Below are 6,458 nucleotides of genomic sequence, written 5' to 3' on the forward strand. Positions count from 1 at the left end.
TTCCAGGGCTGACACAGCTGCTGGATTCATTCATATTTCCACGCTCCAATGATTTTTTTTTTTTTTAAACTGGTATTTTTAGCAAAAGGATTTGTTAGCACACATGTTCCCTGCTCCACAGAACAGGGAAGTGGAAACATCAGCTAATTAAAGCCAGGGGAAGATGGAAGGAGAGCAGATGAGCCAGAGGCTCCCACTGGCAATGCTAAGCCCAGCCAAGTGCTGCTCCAGAAGGGAACGTGCTGCAGAGCAAATCAACAAAGCTGAGAGCCCCAGCCAGCCCCAGCCCTTCCTGCTGTCCCACACTGGCCTGGTGAGGGATGGGGATGCAGCCAGAGCTGCTGGGGCATTGTCAAAACCAGGGATTGAGGGCAGGGTTGGTGCCAGGGCTTCAGGAGCTGTGAGTTTAAACATGGTATTAATTAATGAAGTGGGTTTGGTTGATGCACCCCAGCAGCTGCCTGAGCTGTTTGCTGTCCCAAGCACAGGTTTCCCCAGCTTTTAATGAATTCATTTTAATTTGAAGTGGAAGCTTTAGAGCTGCGTGGGTTTCGTCAAGTTGTGCCCTGTGCTGAGGCTGCTCCGAGAAGGGAGGGAAGCAAAGCTGGGGTGATTTTGTTCTTGCAGTGCCAGCAGGGTGTGAGTGAGCAGCAGCACAGGGCAGGGGTGTCTGAGAGCAGCAGGGCTCCAGTCTGGGCAGCCCAACAGGCAGAGCTGGCAGGAAAGTGTCAGGATCCATTAGGGGAAATCTGGAGCCTCTCTGAATCAGAAACCCAGAAAGAACCTGTTCTTTTTCCACATTCCTCTCCCTCCAACAAATACAAATAGCTGCAACCCAAAATAAGGTGTGATTTCACACAGATGGCATGAAGGATATGCCAGGAGTCAAATGATGCAGAGAAAACTTCCCAGTGCCCTGGAAGGACTTTGGCAGCTTCGCAGCCCTGCTGAGCCTCACCCTGTTCCTAAACACCAGGGCACAAGTGACTCAGGCCTGGCCCTGAAGGAAAAGCATCCACAGGCGTCACTGATAAGATTCCTGTCAAGGTAAGGAGGTTTTTGTGACTCTGTGGGACTCTCGGGCACTTTCCTGCACCCAAATTGCAGGCACAGCCCGTGTGCTGACAAATCAGTTATGGCAAATTGCACATAGTTAATGCCTCCTGTTGTATAGCACTCATCAAACCTTCCTATGGCCAAGGAAGGTTTTATCTATTTATTAAATAAATATTTATTATATAAACATTATTTATATAATATTTATATAAACATTATTTATATAATATTTATTTTCTCTGTTTCACAAAAAGGAGCTGGAGAATGTAGTTAATGCCTTCTGTTGCACAGCACTCATCAAACCTTCCTATGGCCAAAGAAGGTTTTATTTATTTCTTATATAAATATTGTTTATATAATGTTTATTTTTTATCTCTGTTTCACAGAAAGGAGCTGGAGAAGGGAGCTGAAGTGTTCCCATAGCTTGCTTACCTTTAACACCAGAAGGGAGAAAGCTCTCAAGCTTTAATAGTTCCCCAACATTTTCCTCAAGACTTTAATTAAAAATAATAAACAAGGGCACTGTGGTCCTGGACAACCTGATTTTGTTAACTCCTCTGTTTTATTCCTGTTTCATTTATACTACATATATATAATATATATACATATAAAAATAGATATGTAGTATATATATTATATATAAATATATATATGTGTATATAAATATAAGAAAGAGAGAATATATAAATATATATAAGAAAGAGAGAATGAGAAACAGCAGGAGTGATTTCACCCAGTTTGAAGGAATTTTATTTGGAACAAACCTGACAAGCAGTTTTAGAGCTGGATGCAAAGTTTGATTTAAAATGCAGGCAGACATTTAATTGCATGGCAGCTGCAATTTTGCAAACAGCAAGCTGGCTGACAACTTTTAGTTCCTCTTCTGGAGAGTTTCCTTGGCAGGGAGAGGCTGCCAGGGCTGGCCCATGGGCGGGTTCTGCAGTGAAATCAGGCACACACAGATGATTCAGCACTCAGTCTGTGTCAGTCTGATTGCTCAGAACCTCCGGCAGCAGCAGAGAATTTCTGCTCTCCTCATTCAGCCCCTCCCCAGAGAAGGGCAAACCCAACACTGTGGGGTCAGAGAGGCTCCAGCTGCCCCAGAACAGATCCCAGTTCCAGAGCTGGGATATTCTCCAGGAGAGCAGGATGGGCACAGGACACTGTCCCCAAAGTGTCACAACGGCCCCCTGTGACAGTGCTCAGGGAAAGGGACAATTGAGATGTGCCATGGAACACGATGTTCCTTTTCTCAGTGCTCTTTTGATAGGAGTTTGCTCAGAACTTCAGAATTTTGGTTTGTCCTTCAGAAATTCCAGTTATTACTGATTTTTCTCCCCAGACTGCTCTTTCAGTCTATTGCATCCACGGAGTGTTCTGTGTAATACTGGATACAAACATATGTGAAGTTGGTTTAATAATTTGTATCTAAGATTCTGGAGGGATGTAAAACTCTCTTTACACCTGAGTCCTGCTATCTCAGGTACCATATTTCATAGAATCCCAAAGTGGTTTGGTGTGGAAATCCCATCTCATCCCATTCTGATATTCAGAGTTCATCCCACCACTAGAAGGATGCCATTTTTGGGACAATTCCCTGGCTGTGTCATTAAGAGCAGGAAAATCCTAGCTAAAACACACTAAAAAACACTCTAGTAAGAATTTTTAAAAAGAAAAGGAGTTGTACTTTAAATCTATCCAGACTTTATGTTTGAAATAATGGAGATACTTTTTGTTTGGGAAAGTTTAGGAGAGTAAGGAGAAATTTTTCTTGCAGTCAAGGATTTGTTCTTTATCAGCCTGTAACAATACCAACTTTTACAACCACGAATTACAGGTATAGCTTTTTTAACCAAAGAGATTTTATTTTTCTAGGCAACAAAAGAGAACATCCAAGCAGTGATAGTGACACGTCTCCCTCCAAGGGAACTGATTCTCTGGTAGCAGATTCCCAATGCAAACATGATCTAGCAAAGCTCAACACTCTGGATTAAATAAAGCTCATTTTTCAAATACTGCAACTGAGAAATACCAGGGAAAAAAAAAAAAGGTTTCACACACTTAGAGAAATCCATCCAGGACACAAAGCTAAAATCTAAGGGTTGCTCCCCAAAGTCAAGGCAGACAATAAATATGGATCTTCCACTTGTGTTTCAAAGCCACCTGGTGCACCTCTCTGAGGTAGGTATTGTGTCTGTGTGACAGATGGCAAAGGGGGACGATCAGCTCCTTGTCCCAGGCGTGTCCCTGCTCCCCTGGCACAGCTCAGAGCACACCTGGGGCTTGCCAGTCCCTTGGTCTCGTTCCTAGCCAGGATTTCAGCTCAAGTAGTTATAACACAGTGTCATCTTCAAGTTCCTTTGAACTGTCAGGGATTTCTGGAGGTTTTTAAGCATCAGCTTCTACAGGGCTGGGTTTAATGTTGGGTTTTGGGGGGGGGTTTATCTTCTTCTCCTAATGACAGGCTAAAAGCAGAGTGGGGTTTAACACTGGAAGCTAAGTGGCTTTCTATAGGGAACTCCCAACAGTGCTAATGAGTGTTTTAATACTGAATTAAAAACAAACCCAGGTCCACAGTGCTCTGGGTGATCCTAGAGCTGTTTAATTATTCATGCCTTAATTCAGCAAAGCACTTAAGTAATTATGTTCTTTCTTCAGTAAAACCCTCCTGTATTTCAAGATCCAACTGGGAGCCTCTGCTGAGAACCAGAAATAGGATTTTAGCAGAAAAGGTGGTGTGGCTGCACCAGTTTGGTCGGGTGCCTGAGGGAACAGAGCCCTCTCAAACTGGGTTTTAGGTTAAACCCACGTGGGTTTATTTCTGCCTCAGTCTGAGGATGCTCCTTCTTGTTCCCCAGTCTAAAAGTGCAAGGAAGGTCACTCAAAACAGTAACAGAAGAATGGCAGGCAAAGGATATTTTAAAATTCAAGAAATAAGGATGTGTCGCAGGCATTTCAAAGAAAACAAAAAAACAAAACAACATAAATCCCCTTCAGTAATATGCACCTTTACAGCACCTTTTAAAAGCCCTCCAAAGCACTTGCTGTTAAGCTTCACAACCCCACTGTGAGGTAAAATAATTCCAATTAAACCAATTTCACCTTCCCTGATTCTGAACAGTCCAAGGAGTGGGGTACTTTCCCCAGCTTATTTTCATCTGAATATTCAGCTGTGATATTTCATTATCACAATGAAAGTCTTGCTACTCCACAGTCAGTGGTGACAAATCAAACACATTAAGGCAGAAAGCAGATGGAATTTCAAGCCTCCCTTCAGGCTCTGGCCTTCAGAGGGCAAAACTTTTTACCAGCAAAGAGTGAGAACTCAACCTTAAAGTGCTCATTCACAGTATTTGGAAACTGGAACAGCTTAGTAACACCATGGCCTTAATTGGCTCTACTCAAGTAAAATATTCAATGCATTTCACAGATGCAAATTAAGTCACTTCCCTAACTACTCACTTCCCTCTTGCAGGAATTTCCAATGCTATTATGAAGAAGAATCCCAAGTATTCCAGGAAACATGCTTATGCTCTGATGCAGTGTAAACACCAGGGGGTTGAGAGTTATTTTTCAAGCAACTAAAAACTACCTACGGAGGATTAATAAGTTTTATTCAACACTTATCCATCTACTCATTAATTTAAAGGCTACCTTAAAGCTTAGAGGCCATTGCTTTCCCTAAAGTTCTCTGCACACAAACTACACAGTCTATTCCTGATGGCATAGGGCAGCTCAGAGCTCCTTTTTCCACTACAAATTGTATTTTTGATACTGTACTTGGTATTTCCATTATAAATCATGCACCACACGAGCAGTTTCCCCTCTGAGAGCTGCACATATGTGCAGAGCCCAACTCTCAGTGTGAGTGATTTTCATATGCGCAGAGCCCAACTCTCAGTGTGAGTGATGCTGATATGTGTGTTTCCCAAAGCCTCAGATTAACTGAATTCCCCTGAAAATGTACATTCAGCACCTCAGAGGTGGATTTTACACAGGCCTGGCTGTGTCTGGCTGCTCAGATCACACATTCAGCACCTCAGAGGTGGATTTTACACCAGAGTTGGTGTAAAATCCTGGCTGAGGATTTTTCAGCAGTGTTGGACAAGCCTGGCTGTGCCTGTCTGCTCACACACACACACACACACAGAAGGTGATGCAATCAAGGTGTGGCTGCCACTGTCCACCACCAGCCCAAGTGCCATCCCTACTCCCAATCCCCTATTCCCCAACCTGCGCGTTGGCCACCATGAAGTTAATTTAGTTAATTAGTTAATAAGCTTTTCAAGCTCTGTGAACGGAATTTTATGATTACAAACAGCTTATCTGGGACTCCAGAATCTGATTCCAGAGCGCTGAGGTAGTCGATGGCACCCTCCTCGTGCTGCTGAGAGCTCACACCTCCCCGAAGTTGGTGTGTCCAGTCTCCCTGGCGTGCTCCCTGGCCTCCAGCTGCCCCGTCAGTCCCTTCTGGCACACCATGCAGCGCAGGGCGAAGCGATTCACATCCGTGAACTGCCTCTTCCTGCGCGCTTCATCCGCCAGCTCCAGAGCCTGGGCCAGCACCACATCATCGCTGCTGGGGAAGATGGTCTGGGGAGGAAGGTCCGAGGAGGGCAGGCGGCGCTCCAGCGGGTCGTAGTGGATGCCATCGTAGATGAGCAGCACGCGCTTGCTGTAGCCGGCGTCCTCGCCGAAGCGGTCGATGCGCACGGTCTGCGTGTCCACCACGCAGATCTCGCACTGGTAGAACTTGGAGAGGATGGACACCTCGATGGCTCCTCCCCAGGTGTCCTCCCTGCGGATCCAGTCACAGTATTCCCTGTTGGTTTTGCCCAGCACGGCCTCGCAGTACGACTCGGGGTCGCTGGCCACGATCTGGGCGATGAGGTTGCGCATCTCCGGGGCGCAGCCGGGGTCGTACACGCCGCCCTCCACCACGTAGAACACGCTGGTGAACAGGCAGGAATTGTCTGCTGGCACCACCCTCCTGACCAGCACGGGCACGGCTTCCCTCACAGGCTGGGACATCGCTTTTTTGGCCACCACTGGCGAGCCGGGCTCGGGTTTGGATGTGTCCTCTTCCACTATCAGAGTGTCACCTGCCACACAGGAGGAGGGACATAAAGGGGGGAATTAAAGCTGCTGCTGCTCCTCCAACACAACAACACGGCCGTGCTGGCATTGCTGAGGGTCACAGAAGGGAATCACGGAATGGTTTGGGGCCTTAAACATCACCCAGTCCCACCCTGGCAGGGGCAGGGACACCTTGCACCAGCCCAGGCTGCTCCGAGCCCCGTCCAGCCCGGCCTCGGCCCCCTCGCCCGTTTCCCCCAGCTCGGTATCCCGCCGGGAAACAGCCTCGCCCAACAGCCGCCGGCACCACAACGGCCCCCGCGGGA

At 46.5% G+C, this 6,458-nt stretch overlaps 1 protein-coding gene across 1 annotated transcript; it reads right to left on the minus strand.

Annotated features, from left to right (window-relative positions):
* Window positions 1-4,927: 4,927 nt before the first annotated feature.
* Window positions 4,928-6,156, minus strand: YOD1 (YOD1 deubiquitinase). Its single transcript, XM_014309967.2, has one exon. The coding sequence runs from the start codon at window positions 6,085-6,087 to the stop codon at window positions 5,452-5,454; it is 636 nt and encodes a 211-aa protein (XP_014165442.1). The 5' UTR covers window positions 6,088-6,156; the 3' UTR covers window positions 4,928-5,451.
* Window positions 6,157-6,458: the final 302 nt, after the last annotated feature.

The sequence above is a fragment of the Geospiza fortis genome, unplaced genomic scaffold (assembly GCF_000277835.1).
Source record: "Geospiza fortis unplaced genomic scaffold, GeoFor_1.0 scaffold391, whole genome shotgun sequence".
NCBI lineage: Eukaryota > Metazoa > Chordata > Aves > Passeriformes > Thraupidae > Geospiza > Geospiza fortis.